The following is a 22,682-nucleotide window of genomic DNA, read 5'->3' on the forward strand; positions in this document are numbered from 1 at the left end:
AAAATAATGATTTTAACTTGAAACCAACAGAAAAAGGTTTAGTCTTTACGTGGTTAAACTTCTCTCATTTACAGACCAGAGTTCATTCCTTTGATCTAAAGAACAAAACTATACAATGTTTATAGTTAGCTCAGGGTTGAGAAATGTTGTGATACTTGGCAGACTGCCTGTTTTTTTTTTGTTTTTTGTTTTTTTTGGGGGGGGAGGGGGGTTGACAGCTGTCAGCTTGAGCAGAGAATTCTCTGCATAGATAGAAACAGGAAAATGCATTGTTAAGATCCCGACAGAAAAAAAATCGCAATCTCGATTAATAACGATTAATCGCACAGCTCTAGGCTAGAGGCAAACAACTGTATAATATTTTCATCATACACATTCCAGGAAAAGGCATAGAGGTATATGGGTGCTGTACAAGCATTTATTCATATCAATGTGGTAGCGTTGGATAGTGCAGGTAGCGCAGGACCCCTTCATTGGGCAAGAAAATTATACGGTGCAAAGAACATTAATCACTTACGGACAGCAGTTTTACAGCAGCTGTTTGAAGGAGCTAGCTGCTGACATAACCCCGGTATACTCCTTTTCAGCGGGTGGTCCGCTACAAGATAGAAGTGGTCTCTGCGGCGGATTCGCTGCAATATCACTTTCATCGGTGGCGGGAAAGGACCCCCCTCCCACCACGGTCCGGTGCCCTCTGCCGCTTACCGCAGTGACGGAGGTGATCACGTCCTCTTGCTGGCTCAGTATGGAGACGAGTGAGAGGAAGCTGGCCCCCGCCCGTCTCCATACAATTGCTGGGCGGAATCGATGTCAAAACGTCACTTATGCCCACAGCTTTTAAAGGGCCATTTTTTTTTTAAATGACAACATTTTTTTTCTTTTTTTTCTATTGTATTTTAGTCTAAATATGAGATCTGAGGTCTTTTTGACGTCAGATCTCATATTTAATAGGTCCTGTGATGCTTTTTACAAGGGATATTTACATTCCTTGTAAAAGGAATAAAAGTGACATTTTTTTCTTAAAAACCAGTGTAAAAATAAAAGGTAAAATAAATAAGGAAAAAAAAAACATTTTTAACGTGCCCCTTCCCGACGAGCTCACGTGCAGAAGCGAATGCATACGTGAGTAGCGCCAGCATATGAAAACGGTGTTCAAACCACACATGTGAGGTATCGCTGCGATTGTTAGAGCGAGAGCAATAATTCTAGCCCTAGACCTCCTCTGTAACTCAAAACATGCAACCTGTAGAATTTTTTAAACGTCGCCTATGGAGGTTTTTTATAGGTAAAAGTTTGTCCCCATTCCACAAGCGGGCGCAATTTTGAAGCATGACATGTTGGGTATCAATTTATTTGGCATAACATTATCTTTCACAATATAAAAAAAATTGGGCTAACTTTACTGTTGTCTTTGTCTCAGTTTTTAAGTGTATTTTTTCCCCCAAAAAAGTGCACTTGTAAGACCGCTGCTCAAATACAGTGTGACAGAAAGTACTGCAATGACCACCATTTTATTCTATAGGGTGTTAGAAAAAAAAAATGTATTATATTTGGGGGTTCTGAGTAATTTTCTGGCAAAAAAAAAATGTTTTTAACTTGTAAACAACAAATCTCAGAAAGAGGCCTGGTCCTTAATTGGTTAAAGTGCTTGACCTCTGACATCATGAGGTCATGAAACCTGTCAAAAATAATGTCAACAAACCAAATTGGATTGTTTACATTATGTTTGGTGTGTTTCACAACATCATATGACATCAGAAGTCAGGGGGCAATTTCCTATACTGGCTTTTGATTGGTGGATGCCACTCTAAAGCTGGATACACACTATACAACTTTTGTTGTTTGAGTTCCTTTCAATTTACCAAAACCATGTAGTACAAGATCCTGCCTGATTGCATACAAATTGAAACTGTTAAGGTTTGACTTCATATTATATGGTTTTGGTAAATCTAAAGGAAATTGTATAGTGTGTATCCAGCTTTAGGCCCCATACACACAGGGCATTAACTTCTCTTAAGCCTCGTACACATGATCAGATTTTCAGACGACCGAACGTCCGTTTTTTGTTGCATGCTAGTCTCATGTTGAAAGTGAAGAGATTGTTCACCATCCGAAAATTCTCGTACGACAGAATACAACGTCAGAAGTGACGTCATGTATTGACTAGTTTTGTATGCATTCTTTTGTTTCTGAGCATGCGCTGTCTTGCGCTTACGATTTTTTTCTTACGAAAACCATACTGTTTAAACGAAAATTGGAAGTTGAGTTTACTTACGACGTACATTTTATAGTCTACACATCCAGCTTTTGTCTGACGAAAAACTGGAATTGGCTGTCGAAAGCATCGTACTAACGATCCGAATATCGGCAGATCATTCGTCGGATGAAATTTTACTTCCGTCATTTTTGTATCATGTGTACGGACCTTTAGGCCGGGTTCACACCGCTGCGATGCGGGAACGCCACGAATCCGCGGCGTTTTCCCGCATCGCACACCTCCCGCCGGCAGTTCACACTGCCCTATGCGGACGGCTGGGAGTGTTAATGATATGTTAATGACACCCCCAGATCCGTCCGCATATCGCAGTGCGATCTGCCGACTCGCACAGGAATCGGATCGCATGGTGTGAACACCCATGCGATCCGATTCTGTTGCGGACCAAAAAAAGGGTCCCGTGCGAGTTTGCTGCGGGAGCGATGCGAATTCAGCCATACTATCTGTATGGCTGAACTCGCATCGCTACGGAGATCGGATGTGATTTGCGGTGCGAATCACATCCGGATCTCCCCCCGCAGCAGTGTGAACCCAGCCTTAAACACCTTTTCAGCTGCTTTTGTGCAGAAAAAATGCTTGATCTGTTCAGACGTGTTTAAGATTGTCAAGCGCCTTTGCGTTAATTCATTTAATTGGCCATAATTTTAGCCTTTTAAATAAATGAATGCTCAAGCGCTTGACTCGCCTAGCATTAATGCGCGTTTAGAGCATTTTTTCTGCCAAAACAAAGCTGCTCCTGGAAACGCTGACAGTGTTTTTATTAAAAAAAAAAAAATGCCCCTTAGGCCCCTTTCACACGGGATCGATTTGCTGGACAGATTCTGCTTGCTCAGCGGGGGATGGCTCCGTTGATCCCCACTGAGCAGGCGGATGACAGGTCTGTCTCTGCTCACTGTGCAGAGACCTGTCAGGGCCCCACTGTCTGTTTTCATCCGATCTGATCCGCTCGACACATGGCAAACCTATCACCATTTGTCTTTTTTGAGTGGATCTTGTCGGAGCGGATGGCAGGCGGGTGTCAGCGGACACATCTCCGCTCACATGCGCCTGCCCATAGAAGTCAATGGGTGGCCTACTTGGATCTGTCTAAAAAACGGACAGGCGGATCCGAGTGGGCCAATCGTGTGAAAAGGGCCTAAATGCCTATGTGTGCATGGAGACATAGGCTAACATGAAGGGGCGTTTACAGGCAGAAAAAGAAAACACACGCCAGATGCCCCTAAAAGCGGCGTTTAAAAATGTTGTGTGTGCATGAGCCCTTAGCCCTGGTTCACATTGATGCCATGCAGGAAATGCATTGCACTGAAAAGCAATTGCACGGCATCCATGCGGTCTGCTGCGGGTGTCAATGTTAGATTACAGACATCCCGATACAGACTACAAAACGCAGTGCGATTGCCAGAAAAGCATCGCATTGGTGTTCACCTGCAATTCAGGCACAGGGGTAAGAAAGGGTCCTGCACCATTTTGGTGCAGATGCGGTAAGATTTCAGCCATACAAAATGTATGGCTAAAACCCGCTGTACAGATATTGCATGTGATATGAATAGGAATGCGGTGAGATTCCTTTGCGAATCACATTCGGTGTTCTGCATGCACCAGTGTGAACCCAGGCTTAAAGTGTAACTAAAGGCAAAACTTTTTCTTTCGTTTTGGATAGAGTGCAGAGGGATTAAAACAGCTGTCAGTTTTCATTGCTGTCTGTGTTCCTGTTTGGGAGATTCCTCCTTTCTGTCCTGTTTACTATTGGCATTGAAAGTGAAAGTAAAAGGAAATCCCAAATTGCTGGTTATCCCCAGAAAAGTAATAGAGGGGAAATCTTTCAAAGGGCACACCAGATACGGTGACCTGGGGGTCCCCAGGAAATCCCCTTAATTTGCAGGCATTTCCTCTCACTTCCTGTTTTGGCTATTGGGCAGGAAGTGAAGGTAAATCTCCCAAATGGGACATAGATGGCAAATATTAACCAACAGGGGTTATAACCCTCCTTCAATCCTTAAGTCCTTAAGTGACTTTGAATGTGGTATGGTTGTTGGTGCCAGGCAGGCTGGTTTGAGTATTTCACAAACTTCTGATTTGCTGGGATTTTCACACACAATCATCTCTAGGGTTTACAGAGAATGGTCCGAAAAAGAGAAACTATCCAGTGAGTGGCAGTTGTGTGGAGGAAAATGCCTTGTTGATATCAGAGAATGGGCAGACTGCTTTGAGATGATAGAAAAGCAACAGTAACTCAAATAACCACTCGGTACAAGGTATGCAGAATACCAAAACTGAAACTGCGGCTACAATTTGAACAGGCTCACCAAAATTGGACATTAGAAGATTGGAAAAACGTTGCTTGGTCTGATGAGTCTCAATTTCAGCTCCGACATTCAGATGGTTGGGTCAGAATTTGGTGTGAACAACATGAAAGCATGGGTCCATCTTGCCTTGTACCAACGGTTCAGGCTGGTGGTGGTGGTGTAATGGTGTGGGGGATATTTTCTTGGCACACTTTGGGGCTCTTCGTACCAATTGAGGTTAGTTTAAAAATGCCACAGCCTGCCTAAGTATTGCTGCTGACAATGTCCATCCCCTTATGACCACAGTGTGCCCATCTTCTGATAGCTACTTCCAGCAGGATAATGAACCATGTCATAAAGCTCAAATCATCTCACCACTAATTTCTTGAACATGACAATGAGGTCACTGTACTCCAATGGCCTCCGCACTCACCAGATCTCAATCCAATAGAGCACCTTTGGGATGTGGTGGAATGGGAAATTTGCATTATGGATGTGCAGCCAACAAATCTGCGACAACTGTGTAATGCCATCATGTCATTATGGACCAAAATCTCTGAGGAATGTTTCCAACACCTTGTTGAATTTATGCCATGAAGAATGAAGGCAGTTCTGAAGGCAAAAGGGCATACTAGCAAGGTGTACCTAATAAAGTGGCCAATGAGTGTATACTTTGGCTTAGTGGCGGATGCAGGCAGAAAAGCAAACACCGTATGGGTCAGCTCTCACGTGAATGAGGCCTAACCCATCTGCACCATTGTTTCTGCCTCACTTTGCATAGTGAATGAAACCAATTATGCATGTATGTCATACATCGGTACAAATGCATTTACCTGCATCAGAAATTCACATTACTGTCTAGTGGAATAGGGCCCTAAAGACACTAGATTGCTATGACAGCCAGGAGCCCACCTCATAACCACACAAAAATGCTTCTGTAATCCAGTGAGCGAGGTTTGAGTTGCTTGTAATTCAGACATACTGGTAAGCACGGCTTCAGAAGTGGCCGTCTCTGGGGAGAAGGAGCTGGCTGATTTGCATGACAGACACAACCCCTTGAAAGCAGCAGATCCATCTTGTGGAGCCTGGGCCCAGAATTCTTGGGTTTGTTTGTCGGTTTCCATTGGTTACCAGACACTTGGTTTGTGCCACATGTGACTCACACACAAAATAGCGTTTCCTGTGAAGAGCTGGCACCCAGTCAGCTGTTCCAGCAGGAAGCACACACCCTGGCAACTGCGGTCCTGCTGTGGGCTGTTGATGGATACAGTGTGCCGCTCAGCAGCGCTGATGAGTAATTGTCAGCTCTGATGCTGAGGCTTCTATTCATGTTCTGCACAGTTCTCGTTTTGTTAGGACATACACATACAGCCAGGCTAGACGCGTACAGACCTTTAACCACATCCTGACTTTTCTAGACTGGCCTCATCTATACCACCGGCAGTGCACCATCAGGAGGTACCGAGGGCTAGTAAGCATCTAAGCCCACATTTCCTAGTTCCAATATTGGACAGGGATCTCTGTACATCATCTGATTGCTGGCCTAATGACTCCTATTGATGAAAGGGACATCTGGTACTCATTGTTACCATTGCTTTAGACTACTGGAGGGCAACCTAGGAATGTGGAGATCTACCTAAATAACACAGGAAAGATCAAAGATCACTAGAGTGCAATGTGCATTTTTTTAAGGGGATAACCAAGCAAGGCCCCATTAAAGCGGTAGTAAATCGCAGTTGATGGGAAAAAAAAACGTACCTTAGAACGAAGGCCTCCAGAACCACACTGTCACCGCTGAGAGGGCTGACATCTTCCCCCGGGGTCTTCCTTTGGGGTTTGCATCCTCCAGCTACATGAATGGCCAGGGGCGCGATGACATCACTCACACGCATGTGCGTGGGAGCCACCGTTTACAGCACAGGCTCTGAAGGTCCAGCACTGTATGACGTCACCAGCTGCATGCACTCTGAATATCTCCTAAACTGGATATTTAGGATATATTCACAGTACCTACAGGTAAGCCTTACTATATAATAGGCTTGCTTGTAGGTGCAAGTGGTAGAACAGAGTTTGGAGTTTTGAGAAGTTCAGGGGTCAGTAGTAAGTATCACAGAGGTCAGTGGTATGTAGTGCAGAGTTCAGGGGTCAGTATGTAACAGAGTGCAGAGTAGAGGTGCACCGAAATAAAAATTCTGGTGCCGAAAATCAAAATTGACGGTTTAGAAAAAAAAAATATATGTATACACTATGTTTATAAATAATTTTATTATATTCGACTTTTTAATTATTATGAATTTATTGTTGGCCATTATCGGCACCTTTTGAAGCTGTGTTAGAAACCCTGCTTGCTGCATTTTTAGTGCATATTTGGTCTGTTAAAAAACTGCACCAAAAACACACCTTCCCATTGAAATGCATTGGAAACTTAGCAAGAACGCATCAAAAGTGCACCTGTGTTGCTTTTTTTTTATGCATTTTTTGAATGCCATGACCTGTGAAAAACGCACGTAAGCACTGTAAAAATGCTCAAAAATGCGGTAAAATCCCAGCAAAATAGTGGCAAAATCGTGGGCGTTTTCGGAACCTTTTTTTCTTACGACACAATGCTAAAAGCCCTATTTTGGGCCGATGAATTATTGCTTGTTGAAATTTCGGTGCATCTCTAGTGCAGAGGTCAGTAGTAAGTATCACAGAGGTCAGTGGTATATAGTGCAGAGTTTACAGGTCAGTAGTAAGTAACACAGAGAGTAGGGGGACATGAATAAGTAAGCCAGAGTTCAGAGGTCAGTAGTATGTAATGCAGAGCACCAGGAGTAAGTAACACAGAATTAAGGAGTCCTAGAAAGTAATTAAAAGTGCAGAGGTCAGTAGTATGTAACACAAAGATCAGAGGTCAGTAATAAGTAAGAGTGCAGAGTGCAAGGGTCAGGAATAAATAATGCAAAGCTCAGAGGTCAGTAGTATGTAACACAAAGATCAGAGGTCAGTAATAAGTAAGAGTGCAGAGTGCAAGGGTCAGGAATAAATAATGCAAAGCTCAGAGGTCAGTAGTATGTAACACACAGAGTTCAAAGGTCTGTAGTATGTAATTCAGAGTCTGCCCAGCACCGAAGACCTGCCACTACATCTGGCACCCTTGTACATCCTGCTGGCACTGACCCCTGCTGCCTTTTTACTTCACATCCATCCTGCTCTGCAGCATGTCTTCCCCCAGGCCCACCAGACCCTTCTGTTGCTGAGTTAAAGGGGTTGTAAACCCTTGTGTTTTTTCACCTTAATGCATTCTATGCATTATGGTGAAAAAACTTCTGGCAGTGACCGCCACACCCCCCCCCCCCCGTTTTACTTACCTGAGCCCCGTATTTCCCTTGGCGGAGACGCACTGTCCCTCTCTCCACAGGGTCCCGACTCTTGATTGAGAGATTGATAACAGTGCAGCCATTGGCTCCTGCTGCTGTCAATCAAATCCAATGGCGTGGGGGGCGGGGCCGAGTTCGGCATTCATGTCTATGGATGAAAATGCTGAACTCGGGAGTGCGCCCACAAGGCAACCCCCTCGAGAGAGCTCTTCTCCTAGGGGTTTATCTGATGTGGGGAGGAGCCGCGAGAACCACCAGGGGACACCAGAAGATGAGGTTCGGGCCACTCTGTGCACGGTGGAGGTAAGTATGATATGTTTGTTATTTAAATAAAATAAAAAAAGAAAGTTTACAATCACTTTAACCAGGACATATTTTGTGATTGGCAGTGCTAGCTGGGTGAGAACTTACCTCGTGCTGCTCGCTGGTTAGCACCAGCTTTATCATTCCTTGGGTCTTGCTCGGTCTCTGGCTATGATTATCACTCTGATTTGAAAAGCGGCAGGTAGAGCCAGAAATTGGTGGCATGGTGGGGGTCTCAATCTACCCATCACATCACTGTGGTCAGTAGGTATATTGTGACTGGCTGGCTGTGGAACCTGCTTTATACTAACTCATTCTGGTGGGTGGAATGGGCACCTGGCTCAACCCCACCATTGATATCTATAGAGCTTGTTTCTTTTTTTTTTATCTTGCACCATACTGTATGTAGCACCCTGTAGTTTAGGCAGGGAGCTCCTCACAGATCTACTTGCCAGGAGTAGTTATCCTTCTTGATTGAGATCCATTGATTTCTCCCTAAGTTTGGTCTAGTTGCACTTTTCTCTTCTACCACTAGGTGGCCGGGTACTTGGTGGTACTAGATATGAGAAGGGCAACCCAAGGTCAGGTTATAGGTATATGGGGTATCTCAGCCAATGGGCAGGGGTTTTCTTGAATCCCTTGGACTGCTGGTGGCACCTATATATTTGGGTGGAGTCAGGTGATCTAGGTTCTGTGCCACCTGGATGGCTGAATGGGTGGACATGTGTTGTATTGCCCTGCTAGGTGAGAGATTGGGCCTATCCCTGGGGCATTGGGCTGCCAGGCTGTGTGAGGGCCTATCCAGAAGTAAGAGGGCAGCGCAGGATTGGGATTGCGGCTTGCAGTCCATCCAAAAGTGACGGTTCTGCAGACCAATTGCCTTTACCAGGGACCACAGTGAGTAAATGAAGCAAGTACCAGAGCAGTATTCTCACTGAATGGGCACGTTGGAGAATCAGGAAACTTCAGGCGTCACCAGAGGTGACGCTTGCAGAGCAGCCTTGTGTGTGAAGCCAGGGACTGAGCCGGTCAGCAGGGGTAAACTTGAGAAGTATCTGAAGTGCCAAGCTAGGGACCCAGCAGGGAAGCATGGGTGAAGCCTCAGGGAGATACCACCCTGAAGATTGGAGGAGATCAAAGGATTCAGTGTCAGTGACCCAGAGGATCTAGTAAGAGAGAGACCGGGAGCTCAGTATTGAAGGACTACAAGAGGCAGTTGTAGTAAATCTGAAGGAACTGTTATGTTGAGTTTGAAACTATTAAACCATTGGAGTCTCGGAGTCTGCCAATTGAATCTATAACTATTTAAGGGTGTCCTGGCCATAACCCTCTTTGCCCCAAAAATACAAAAAGGACTGTTTAAAAGAAATAAAACCTCATTTACATCCAAGAAGTGTCTGGTGCCCAATGACTTTCACCATCTTTGCCTCACAACCCACTACATATGGAAGGATGTCAGCCATCTTTGGTCCTCATTAGACTGGAAGAGGCTAAAGACTTTACTACATGCATATAAATCAAAGAAAACAGTTCTGGGTCTGGACCCCTACTGCCAGGTATCATAATACATGCTATACGGGCTCATATAGAGTACACTACTATAGAAATATTATTATACTAGGACACTCTGTTTGGGTATGAGAATTCCCGCACTTCTGACTTCTGATCAGTATACTGTAATTCAGTGGTGGGATTTTGACACTTCTAGACATGAGCACATGATTGGTAGGTATCAGAGCTATTGATTTAGGTGGTAGGTAACGGAAGTATTTTGTTCTAGAGGTTAATTGTGTTGGCAGCTGGGTTAAGGATTAGGTTAGTTTAATACTAGGGTCATAAATTAAGGGATTAGGATTAAGTGATACTATTTGGGTTTAGTAGGCTAAGCAATAAATGAAGCGTCCTCTGGGTTCAGGTTAAGGACTGAATGAATATACAGTATCTCACAAAAGTGAGTACACCCCTCACATTTTGTGAATATTTTGTTACAGGGCTTGACAAATATGCTTAGAATCTAGGAGCCAGCTGAAAAAGTTAGGAGCCAATTTTTAAAATCCTCTTCCCAGCGCCCAGAACTGCATGTCTGGGGAATCGGGGCAATAAGAATTGCTCATGCCTGATGCCAAGCGAAAAAAAAGAACAATATTTAAAAATAAAAATCAACTTTTGTTTTGTTATAAGATTTTGCAGATATGTTTTTTTTCTCCTTCACTAATGTGCTCTGATAGGCTGCACTAATGGGCACCGATGAGGTGGCACTGATGGGCTGCACTGATGAGGCATCATTGAGATTGAAACTGATGGGCACTGACAGGTGGCACTGATGGGCACATATAGGCAGCACTGAGGTGCCACTGAAGGGACTGACAGGTTTTTTCACTTAGGGGTGTACTCACTTTTGTTGCCAGCGGTTTCGACAATTATGGCTGTGTGTTGAGTTATTTTGAGGGGATAGTAAATTTACACTGTTATACAAGCTGTATACTACTTTACATTGTAGCAAAGTGTAATTTCTTCAGTGTTGTCACATGAAAAGCTATAATAAAATATTTACAAGAATGTGAGGCGTGTACTCACTTTTGTGAGATACTGTAGGTGTTTGGGCCAGGGCTTAGTGTAGAGGTCAGGTTAAGAATTAGGAATGAATCATGTAATTGTTAGACTAAGGTGCTCAGAGTGGCACAGGATTGTGTGCTGTTAATGTTGAACGTTCTGGTGCCTTGTAAACTTAGTATAGCATTAGGGGTTACAGAAGGATTAATGCTAAGTTCAAGAGGGGCAGGGCTTTTGTATAAGTGTTAAAGGTTAAAGGGATATTAAAGATTTTTTTTTTTATTTTTTAAATAAAGCAGCCCTGATAATCTTCTTTTAGGGTCCCTCGCCAGCTCCCCTGGCTCCTCCCCCTTGACCAGGGCCCCCAATAGCAAGCCTCTTTGTTATGAGGGCACTGCTGCATGCTTGCTTCTGAGCCCATGCTCATATTACAAAAGGAGCCGCGGATTCCCTTATTCACACAAGGGAGGTGGATGGAGAAATGCTCCCTGCTGTGCTATTGTATTCTGAGTGTGGAGACTTCTCCACTGTCAGAATAAACTGATCAGAGTTGCAGCTTGGCTACCATTGGCTCTCGCTGCTGTCAATCATAGCCAGTGAGCCAATCAGGAGACAGAGGGGGAGGGACTGAGTGAATGGACTCACAGAGCTGTGGGTCGAAAACGTGCCTGCTTGGGTGCCCCCACAGCAAGCAACTTGTCACCGAGCAGGAGTAAATAGCCTTGGTTCTTGTTGAGCAGAGGCTCTTTCATGACTACCCAAACCTAAAGCGTAACTACACTTTTGTTGAGAAATAAACTCTCCCCTCTGGGTGATCTATGTACATTATAAGGATTTTAACAACCTTTGTTGCAGATTCCTACCTTTTGTTATTCTGAAGAAATCCTTGTTTGTTTCTCTGTGCTCATGTGCTCAGTGAGTCTAATGGGAGTGGTTTCCTAATTATCAACCAGCTGCTGCAGAATCAGGGCTCTAATGAGGAAAATGTCAGGGCCCGCATCCCTTTAGACGTTATTTCCTTTTGGGAGTATCTTACCAAAAATGACTTTTTTGTTGCATGGGATGCCAAAAATCTGACTTGTATCTTAATGTAGACTTCTGGGAAAATCAGTGAGCCAATCATAGAATCAGGAAATGACATATCTGGGGGACGTTCTGCACACATTGTGTGTATGGAACACCTCCAAGTAGCCATAGTGAATTGCACTTTAAAGCTGCAGATTGAAATGCAAAGGTCATTTTTAATAACATTCAATTACAGTGTGACTTGTGTCGCAAATGTATATGCTTTTTTCTTTTTTCTTTGCTTTTTTTTTTTCCTATGAAAGCGTTGTTACCCTTTTAATTATGCCTTAATGCTGATGGAGCTAATTGATTAAAATGGCCCCAAGTTCTAGTCAAGAGCGCACCATTCCATTCATATATGTCATATTCTCTGTTCTAGATTACTTCCAGAAGAAGGGATCACACAAGGCATTTTGTGTGTCTAGTGCAATTTCCTGGCCCTTTCCCGCATGGGCCTCATACAGCCTGCCATACAAGTCAATGGCTACATGCGACCATGCTCTTGTAAACACTGACGCTTCTTTGCATTGGCGTTGACCTGCACATACATGTCTGATATATGTTCTGAACTTACAGCTATCACGCACGGAGGGACATGTGTAGATATGTGGCATGTGCCAGTGCAAAGAAGCATTGGCATTTACCAGAGCATGGCTGTGTAACCATATAGCAGGCTTTGTACCACACTTGCGATTCCTGGGTGCTGAAAAGTGCCAGGAGGGTAAACTAGGCATATAAAATAGCTTGTTAAAGCTCTGTGTGCATGAACACTACGGTAATACTTCTCCCCATATCTTCTTACGTCCTTTCATTTTTTTTTCTTAGTATTTCTGCCAACAATAATATAATACGCTTTCATGTGTTTTTAATAAAATTTTCCAGTCACTAGAGTTCTATTTTATGACGTGTGCTTTGTCATGTGGCAAAGTGCATGTTATTGTTTTTCTAGGCAGTTTCTGATTTTTTTTCTGTTTGTTTTTTGCAGTTCTGTAATAGCATTAATAATCATAAAAATAGTACAAAAAATACAAATATCAATAATAATAATAATAATAATAATAATAATAAATATGAAGCAAAAATAAATTTCAGCTTTTCAAATAAATTTCAAAAATTCAACTTTTCAAATACATTTCAACTATATAAAGCCAAATAAGACAAGGTATTTAAAGTGTTTAAAGTAGAACCATAGGCAAAACTTTTATTTTCATTTTGGATAGAGTAAGGGAGGGTTGTAACCCCTGTCAGCTCCCCTCCCCCCCAACTTTCTGTGTCCCATTGTGGAGATTTCGCTTCACTTCCTGTTCCATAGCCAAACAGGAAGTGAGAAAAAATGCCTGCATGTGAAGGGAATCCCTTGGGGACCCCCGCTCACTCAGAACTAGTGTCCCCATTGGAAGATTTCCCCTCTATTACTTTTCTGGGGACAACCCAAAATTTTGGGGATTTTCTTTTTTCTTTCAATTATAATGATAAACAGGACAAATAGAGAGGGGGAATCTCTTAAAAAAAACTGACAAATGTTCTAATCCCTCTACAATCTATTCAAAACTTTACAAAAAATGTTTTTCCTTTTAGCTATACTTTAAAGAGGAGGTCCGGACGTTTTTTTTTTTTAAAGGTCAGCAACTACAGCTGCTGACTTTTAAAAAGGACACTTACCTGTCCAGCGAGCCTGCGATGCCAACCCCCCCCAGGCCGATCCGTCCATCAGATCGGGTGTCGGCGCCGCCATCTTTAACTAAGGGAAACAGGCAGTGGAGCCTTGCAGCTTCACTGCCTGTTTCCCACTGCGCATGCACGAGTTGCGCGGCGCTTTGTGAATGGCCATGTTTTTTTCTGGGACACACGTGTCCCAGAAGGCAACGGTGCCGCTTGTCGAAGAGGAGGGACTGAAGAAACATTGTTAGGAAGAGGCAGATTAGGAAGACTGCCTGGCAACAGGGGTTTCTGGTAAGTGAAAAAAAAATTTTTTTTCCAAATGTTTTCTTTTAATTTTTTTCTAAATATTAATGGAATTTTCTATTTTAGGGTGGCCCTCTACTTTAACCACTTCCATACCGGGCCTATTCTGGCACTCCTCTCTTACATGAAAAATCATCATTTTTTTTTTGCTAGAAAATAATACAGAACCCCCAAACATTATATATGTTTTTTTTTTGTTTTTTGTTTGCAGACACCCTAGGGAATAAAATGTCAGTCATTGCAACTTTTTATGTCACACAGTATTTGTGTAACGATTTTTCAACGCTTTTTTTTTTTTTTTCGGGGCGTGGCAACAGTCTATGAATTAGAAAATAACAGAACAGTAAAGTTGGCCCAATACTTTTTATATAATGTGAAAGGTGATGTTACACCGAGTAAATAGATATCCAACATATCATGCTTGGTGCCAAATTTTGGTACTTAAAAATCTCCATAGGCGATGCTTGAATTTTTTTTACAGGTTACCAGAGTTACAGAGGAGATCTGGTGCTAGAATTATTGCTCTCGCTCTAACACACGTGGCGATATTTCACATGTGTGATTTGAACAGCGCGTACATATGGGTATCTCTTGTCTTGAAAAGTGTCCAGGCATAACATTATCTACTGAATTATCTACTGAAGTGTATCTAAAGCCAAGAACAAGTGTTCATATATTACAGCTTATCCATTCTTAGCTGTAGTGGCTGCACTAGTTTTCTTTTTTTCAGAATTTTTCTTTCATTTTTTCACCTATTGATCCTGCCAGTAACAAACTTCCCATGTCACCATATTCCTGTGCAATTTGTGTGCAGTTCTGTGTAGTGCAATTTCAGCTCATTCATTTTGAATGGCCAGAAATCGCACTGCACTGCACCAAAAGTAGTGCGTGTACTACTTTTGGAATTGCACTGCAACCGGATCGCATGGTAGTTTTGTAAATGACCCATGTTTGGGTTGTCGTTAACTTTGCACTGACACTCGCTGCAGATCGCAAGGGTAGTGCGATTTGAATGCGGTGTAGGAAACTGGTGCGGGACATGGGCTTCCTGCACAACGGGCTTCCATGGGCTTCCTGCACCATGTTCTAGTGTGAATGGGCCATAAAAGTGTCAATCAAAAGCAAACTTTTTGTAAAACATTGTGAAAATTTGTGTTAGCAACAAAGTGATGAAAATGTATAAGGTTGCACATTGTTATACTTGGTTGTTTGCACCTAGTGGTTTTATTCTTTTACGCTATTTTATTCATGCCTGTGTAGTTCACAATTAAATAAATGCTCATTGGGCACCAACAACATTTTTATACTGCAGATTTCTTTAAACTGCAAACGAGCCCCAATTTATAGTACCACGTTGTAATTAATGGGTAGCCAAACCTGACTTGTGCTGATCAGTTGATTGATTTCTGTTCCAGGAGCAGGTCTGTTGCTCCATCATCCCTGATGGGTTTACTTCCTCTTTCATTCCCTGCAAAGGTAAAGCATAATGGACTACTATGCATCACATAGTAGTCCATTATGTGTCACTTACCTGACACAGGAGCCAGCGATGACACCGCTGTCCCCTGTAGTCCGGAGCCTCCATCTTCACAGTGGGTCTCTCTGCTCCGCCGCTGTCATTCATCTGAGCCGCGATGACGTCACTCCTGCGCATGCGCACGGGAGCTGCCACTCGCAGCATATCGCCGTTAACTGCGGAGTGCTCAGTGCGCCTGCGCGCCGCTGTCTACAGCGCATATGCCGTAGACAGCAGTGCCTGTCTTTCGGCAAATATCTCCTAAACCGTGTAGCCTTAATCTAGGCTTACCTGTAGGTCAAAGTGGTTTGTAAGGGTTTAACTGAGAAAAGTACACACTATAGAGGGATATGCTTTGTTCATATTTCATGTCTGAGGTTATAAACCACTTAACCCTCCCTGCAGTAAATTAAAATAGGGATCAGTTTATGGGTTTGCTCTTGTCTGTATGTAGGTTGATTCCACAGCCATCCTTGCCAAGTCACATGATCAGTGTCATGGCATTGGTCATGTGGTCTGTACTCCAGGATCTATAAAAGACTGATATACAGGCACGCAGAGCTGGCCATTGTTTGGACACTTCTCTGATGTCACTCAATTAGGTTCTTGGCATGAGCAAAAGCCAAAAACATGGCCAGACGGTCAACCAAAGGGATGCGGAATTTTTGTTTACAGAAAAATATGATTAGCTTCTCACCTCTGATGAATGTTTTATCACTGTACAGAGGTAAAATATTTATGTGCTGTCACTTTTAACTGTAGATCTGCTTCAAATCCCTCTGTTAATGTAATCATGCCATTGCTCAATTTGGCTCTGCTCAGTTTTGGCACCAGGCTTTGCACTTTCCTCTGGGCTTTTATATACAGTATTGTTATTGATGGATTGAACTGGGATTACTAGAATGTAATCATGGAGCGCACATTTGTCATACGTCTGCAACATGCATTCTAAATGTGTTAAATCTACAGCTGATTATTAACAATTGTTATGTCATGTTTTTCAGAGTGATCGACTCCTTATCAAAGGAGGTAAGATCGTCAATGATGACCAGTCATTCCATGCTGACATTTACATGGAGGATGGGTTAATTAAGTAAGTAAACATCCAATTCTTCAAGTATATGTGAACCTTTACCTTGTAAAACAACCCATTCAGTTTAAAATGGAAATGAAAGGCAAACCATTTGTGTATATATATATAAAAAACATAAAAATATTTTTTTCTCCTTTTTTATAAGTGATCACATGCCTACTGTTTACACCTGCATAAGGAGCTCAGAGAGCTGGAGGAGGACAAACAGCAGTGCACTGGCCTTCCCGGTGAATGGCTGTGCAGAGGGGGGGGAGTGTCAGCACAAGTCTCATCATTGGAGGAGAACAGGCTGAGTTTTCAACACAAGTACATGGTACAGCAGGCACATGTCAGGAATATAAAATGTTGAGGTAACATATGCTTTAATGTAGTTTTAAATTAAATACTGTATACATTATAAGGTTGAAGGCTTGGGTTATATATTATATATATGTAGTCATGTTAAATATTAAAGGCTAAGCTCACATTAAGAAAAATATAATAAATGGGCACATTTTTGCACGAAAGAAAATGTTAATTTATTATTTTCTTCTGAAGAGCCTGCAAAGCATTGCACCCATGATCAGCAGATTGCTGGTGTAATGTCATGCTCCTACTAGAGCTGCACGATTCTGACCAATATCAGAATCATGATTTTTTTGCTTAGAGTAAAAAGATTACGATTCTTGCAGCATAAAATCTTTCACATTGTACCAAAAGAAATTGGGCTATCTTTACTGGTTCTTTTTTTTTTTTTTTTTTTTTTTTTTGTTATTCATTTAAGTGTAATTTTGTTTCCCAAAAAATTGCATTTGAATGACTTCTGTGCAAATACAGTGTGACATAACATATTGCAACAACCACCATTTTATTCTCTAGAGTCTTTACTAAAAAAAAAAATATATATATATATATATATATATATATATATATATATAATATATAATATATAATATATAATGTTTGGGGTTCTAAGTAATTTTCTAGCAAAAAAATAAAAAATTTGTACTTGAAACCAATAAATGCCAGAAAAAGGTTTAGTGTTTAAGTGGTTAAAATTCCCTTTACACACCAAAGTGTATTCCTTTGATCTAAAGGACAAATTGTTACAATGTTTATACTTAAGTTCCACTGCTAAAGAATGTTTGATTCTTAGCACTGCCAGTTTTTTTTTTTTTTCCTTTCTTTTGACGGCTGTCAGCTTCAACAGATTCGGGAAATACTTTGTCAAGATTGCAAAGGGGAAAAAATTGCGATAACGAATCTTAATGATTAATCGTGCAGCTCTAGCTCCTGCAGACACTGCCTCCAGCTTGTCTATCCATACCTCCATACGGGCAGACAGTTACAAAGCTGGAGGCAGTATCAATAAACTATGACTTATCAGGACCCTCCCAGTTCATTGAGAACTATAAACCGTCTGCCGCGGTGGAAGATGGGACTTGTAGTTCATTCATTCACAGATTGCTGTAAATGAATGACGTGGCTATGTTGGTGGAGACCCCTTTGCTGTTTATGAAAAGTGATAGCGGTTGAAGGAAGAGGATCCCCCACCCACTGTCATGGGAAGGAGGCAGACCTGGAGCATGGTATACTCTAAATATGGGTGGTGAATTTATCCTTTAGGTACACCCCAAAATATTTGAACAGACAAACATCAAAATCTTTATTCAGACAGTACTTACAGATAAAGGCATTATACTTGAAGAAGAACAAAAAAAAAAACATTTGCCTCTTCAAATCATGCATTTGCCAAAAATATCAAGGAGCTGGTTTTGCCCTCTGAAGAACAAATTACTTCTTGTAAACATTTTGCATTACTGCCCACCAGTCTCTGATTTTTTTATAAAATTTTAGACCACTTCCTTGTGCTAAATTTCTTTGGTTGCAAGATGTTTGTGGGTTCCCTTACATAAATTTCTGCTTTTTAAACTCCCACTACAAAATTTCAGTAGGCATTAAATCAGGGCTTTGACTAGCGTAGTCCACAACTCTATTTTTTGCGTCAGATGCTAGTGTGCTTTGGATCATTATCGTGTTGACAGACTTCGAGTTTTAGACAGATGGCCTCACATTCTTATCAAGCACACATTGATATGATGCAGAATGTTTAGTTGATGCCATTACTGCAAGCTACCAGGGCCCTGAATCAGCAAAGCAATCCCAAACCATAACATAACCACCACCGTGCTTCACAGTTGCTATGAGGTTCTTCTTCTGAAATACAGCTCTTGGGTTGAACTTGCTGGATCAAACAGCCCTGGGCAAATGAGCAGTTGTTTGAAATCTATGACATTTGTGGGTTATTTTCCTTACAGTGCAATTATACATTTCAAATCATTTGGGGGTTCTTTTAAATCCCTTGGCAGACTCATTGGCATCCACAACTTTCTTTCTGAGGGCCTCAGAGAGCTCTAATGATCATGGCATGATGACACCACACATTTCATAGTTAAGAGAACACAAGGTCCTAGATGTCGGAGGTTAAAAAACATAAGTTCCACCAGCATACCCCCTATGGAAGCTCTACTCGTTGGGAGCTAATATGGAACACCAGGAGCTAAAATTAGAAAAAAAAAGTTTTGTGTTAGAAGCAATGATATGTGTAAAGCTGCTGCTTAAGCCAGGGGTGCTCAACCTTTTGAAGAGTGAGGGTCACTTAAAGCGGTAGTAAACCCGCAATTATTTTTTTAAACCTGCAAAGCAAAAGGCATAATGAGCTAGTATGCACCGCATACTAGCTCATTATGAAATACTTACCTTAGAACGAGGCCCCGACATCTGGCCCGATCCACGCCGAGGGAGCTGACATGCTCCCTCGGCGTTTCTTCCGGGTATCGCGGCTCCGGCGCTGTGAGTGGGTGGATTTTTCAGGCCGAGAATCCCCTTGTGCGCATGCGCCGCTGCAGTCAGCGGCGCATACCGAGGGGAATATCTCCTAAACCGTACAGGTTTAGGAGATATTTTTTTTTACCTACAGGTAAGCCTTATTATAGGCTTTCCTGTAGGTAAAAGTTAAAAATTTGAGTATACAACCACTTTAAGTGATTTGGTAACTGGTTGCAGGTCACGATGAATTGAAATTCAGAATTTCTCATTTTTTATTTTGAATAGCATAATGAACATTTTCCTCCTGCAGCCGCTGAATACCGGTGGGAGAGAGAGGGGGAGAAGCTGGCTTTCAGCGGTTTCAGGAGGAAAATGGAAAGTATTGGTTCCTGTATATGCCATCCCCACTGGCCCTCCTGTCTAATTGTAAAACAGAATGAAGCATGGAGTGAGATCACCATTGCAACACCTGATGCGCCACTAGTGGTTGGGGTGTGTGGTAAAAGCATGCCTCAACTATGGGGGTTTACCGCTCCCCAAACTGCATTCAGAAGTTTTGGTGCGCTTTTAGAAAATGCACCAAACCCGCAGGATATAATAGAAGTCTATGGTTCAGTGCAGCTAATCCACAGCAAAGCTGAAGGCGCAGTGCAGATCAGTGTGAAAGCAGCCTAATAACCCAAACTATACTCATTGCTCATATATGCCCATTGCAAAAATATCATAACAAATATGCTCATTGCTACTGTGATATTCATAAACTGATGTTTTTATCCTGCACTTTCTGCAACCATTGCTGTCTGTAATGTAGGAAATGTTGTTGTCCCAGGCAGAGTGCATTTGGTATCATTCCTTCTGAGACAGGAACCGACACTATAGGGGAAGCATCTGCTTATGCGGCTCTTGCTCCCTCCGTATCTGCTTGTTTCCTCCTGTGGCAGCTCTTTCCACAGATATACACTGATGCCTGGGATGACTGGGCGGCAACCCGCGGTCTTGGTTTGCCAACCCGCCATCCCAGAACAGGAGGTCACGGGCCATATCAGAGGGGTCTGCAGGGCACCGGTTGAGCACTCCTGGTTTAAGATTTCATAGTATATTCAACAGTTCTTTAGAAAGGGAGCTTTTTTGTTCATCTTACTCTAAGCTGACTAGCTATCCTAGCCTTTAAAAAAATGTGGCCACAAAGGATGATGTGTTATACACACAAGCAGGGCCGGTACAAGGGGTGGGCAGAAGGGGCACCTGCCCTGGGTGGTGTCTTAAACGGTGGTGAGGGGGGGCGCGCTGGGAGCTACCGTCACTGCTCCTGCCTCACTGACAGGAGTGACTGTGCTTTATATATTCACCACATGATCTACTGATTCCCCCGACTCCCCCATTCATCCAACTTTTCCTTATTTACTGCAGCTATCAACCACTAGCTGACCAGCTCACGCAGATATACTGTGGCAGGTCAGCTCTCCTGCCGAATCGCCGTATGTGTATGGCGACTCACGCAGTTGCGGGTGGGAGCACGCCTGTGGGTCGGGCTGACATAATATCTGCTGATGGCTCGAGATCGCCTAGTAGAGAGGCAGAATGGGGATATGCCTTTGTAAACAAAGCACATCTCCTGTTCTGCCAGGGGACATGTCAGAGATCTTCCCAGTAATTAGGAACAGTGATCTCTGTCAAGACCCAGTGAGCCCATTCCCCCTACAGTTAGAACACATCCAGGGCACACACTTAACCCCTTGATCGCCCCCCAGTGTTAACCCCCTTTCCTGCAAGTGTCATTTTTACATTGATCAATGCTTTTTTATAGCACTGATCAATGTAATAATGTCACTGGTCCCCATAAATTGTCATTAGGGGTCAGATTTGTCCGCCGCAATGTCGCAGTCCCGCTAAAAATCGCAGATAGCCACCATTACTAGTGAAAAAAATAAAAAAAGTCCCTAACTCTATCTCATAGTTTGTAGATGCGATAACTTTTTCACAAACCAATCAATATATATACCAATCAAGAATATATATCGGCCCAAACTGATGAATATATTTGTTTTTTTTAAATATTTTTTGGGATCTGTATTATAGCAAAAAGTTAAAAAAAATATTTTTTTTTTCAAAACTGTCGCTCTTTGTTAGCCCAAAAAAATAAAAACTGCAGAGGTGAGCAAATACCACCAAAAGAAAGCTCTGTTTGTGGCAAAAAAAGATGTCAATTTTATTTGGGTACAGCGTCACAGGACCGCACAATTGCCAGTTAAAGTGACGCAGTGCCGTGTCGCAAAAATAGGCCTGGTCAATAAGGGGGAAATCCTTCCAGGGCTGAAGTGGTTAATCACTCTGTCCTCCAGCAAGCCACACTCCTGTCCTAAACTTGCTCTCCTTTCTAGGACACCTTATCCCTTGTTACTCTCACTTGTCTGGCTCAACTCCGCTCCACTTCTCTCTACCTTCCCTGCACGATCATACAGTAAGTCAGCACCGATCCTCCTTGCTTCTCTGCCCTGTTCATTTTTTCCATTCTCCTTCTCTTATCTGCTGTCCCCTCCATAAACCTTCGCTACACATATGGTGCAGCCATTGGTCTCCGCTCAGCATTCCACGCGCTGATCTTACACCCTTTCCATCCCAGTTTGCCTTTAGCTCTTCTAACTGTCCTGTCCCCACGCAGCCTAGCACATTCTCTGCACTCCACCACTTTGCTCTTTATTAGCATATACTCTTACCATCCCAACCTCCTCACCGATTCACTCTTTTCTTTTCCCCAATAGTGGGTTCACACTGCTGCGCTGTGGTTTGACTGCAGTACGATTGTAAGTGCGGTTTACCCGCAGGTTTAAGGTCGCTCCCTTTAAATTCTATCAGCGTGCTTTCATGAAAGCAAGTCAGTCTTGCATGCTGAACGTTCAGAAAATGCACAGTCCATGAGAATTCATTAGGAGCGCATCTAAAACTGCAGGTAGAATGCACATACAATCGGACAGCGCACCATTGTGAACCATCTATAAGGGTAGGTTCACACGCACAAAATTGTGGCTTTCCTGACAAACACACTGTCCTTTAGTAGACGTTCAGCAGTGCCATTGATAGTTTAGGGCACCCCCACACATCCACTAACGCACCCCAAACCACATGGGGCCGCAGCACCGCAAGGTTTGGTGCAGCACATATTTAGAAAGGTTCATAGACTTCTTTTCCACATTTCTCACTTGTAGGGCAGCCTACTGACCAAAACATGCATGTGCACACCTCTAGGTGTAAACCTAGCCTAACTGATTTTTTATTCCTATTTTCAAATTCAAACTTTATCACGCACGGTCTCTGTGAAGCCTTAACACAGGTCCTTAGTGCATTCTGTCATAATTCCATTAACATTGACTTTACTTAATGGGTCACGTTCAGCAGGCAGTACTGTCCACCAAATGTGATGGGAGGATCATTTTTTTTTTAGATGCATGGCATCACAGTT

General features: G+C 42.7%; 1 protein-coding gene across 2 annotated transcripts in view; it reads left to right on the plus strand.

Annotated features, from left to right (window-relative positions):
• DPYSL2 (dihydropyrimidinase like 2) overlaps nt 1–22,682 on the plus strand; it is a 166,363-nt gene that overhangs the window by 109,611 nt on the left and 34,070 nt on the right. For both annotated transcript variants that reach the window (XM_077469770.1, XM_077469771.1), the window contains exon 2: nt 16,326–16,414. In XM_077469770.1, the coding sequence (XP_077325896.1) occupies nt 16,326–16,414 (89 nt within the window). The remainder of the gene's footprint in view (nt 1–16,325; nt 16,415–22,682) is intronic.

Source organism: Lithobates pipiens, unplaced genomic scaffold (genome assembly GCF_037356315.1).
Source record: "Lithobates pipiens isolate NorthernLeopardFrog02 unplaced genomic scaffold, aLitPip1_a1.2 Scaffold_8, whole genome shotgun sequence".
In the NCBI taxonomy this organism is placed as follows: domain Eukaryota; kingdom Metazoa; phylum Chordata; class Amphibia; order Anura; family Ranidae; genus Lithobates; species Lithobates pipiens.